Source organism: Eimeria tenella, genomic scaffold, assembly GCF_000499545.2.
Source record: "Eimeria tenella Houghton genomic scaffold, Eth_scaff2725, whole genome shotgun sequence".
Classification (NCBI taxonomy): domain Eukaryota; phylum Apicomplexa; class Conoidasida; order Eucoccidiorida; family Eimeriidae; genus Eimeria; species Eimeria tenella.
This window is the reverse complement of record NW_013542600.1, coordinates 3,698-4,045: the sequence shown is the minus strand read 5'-3', so window position 1 is coordinate 4,045 and position 348 is coordinate 3,698. Positions and strand designations below refer to the sequence as shown.

Below are 348 nucleotides of genomic sequence, written 5' to 3'. Positions count from 1 at the left end.
CAGCAGCTGCTGCTGCTCAAGCAGCAGCAGCGACAGCTGCAGCAGCAGCAGCAACTGCTGCTGCAGCTGCTGCACCAAGAGACCCTTGCAGACACACCAAACGACCAGCAGCAGCAGCAGCAGAAAGAGAAGAATGACTACCAAAACATGCAGCTGCTGCACCTGCAGCGGCTACAGCAGCAAGAGCTGCTGCAGCAGCAGCTGCAGCTGCTCTGGTGCCAGCAGCAGCGGGTTGAGCAGCAGCTGCAGCAGCACAGAGAAATGCATGGCCTCGCACAGCAGCAGCAGCAGCAGCAGCAGGATTCGGAGCGCATCTATTCGGCAACTTCTCACGAGGACGCCTCTGCT

At 59.8% G+C, this 348-nt stretch overlaps 1 protein-coding gene across 1 annotated transcript in view; it reads left to right on the top strand.

Annotated features, from left to right (window-relative positions):
• Positions 1 to 265: 265 nt before the first annotated feature.
• ETH_00042835 (uncharacterized protein) overlaps positions 266 to 348 on the top strand; it is a gene marked incomplete at both ends in the record, with an annotated part of 3,729 nt that continues 3,646 nt past the window's right edge. Inside the window, one exon of the mRNA XM_013375368.1 lies at positions 266 to 348. Coding sequence (XP_013230822.1) covers positions 266 to 348 — 83 coding nt within the window.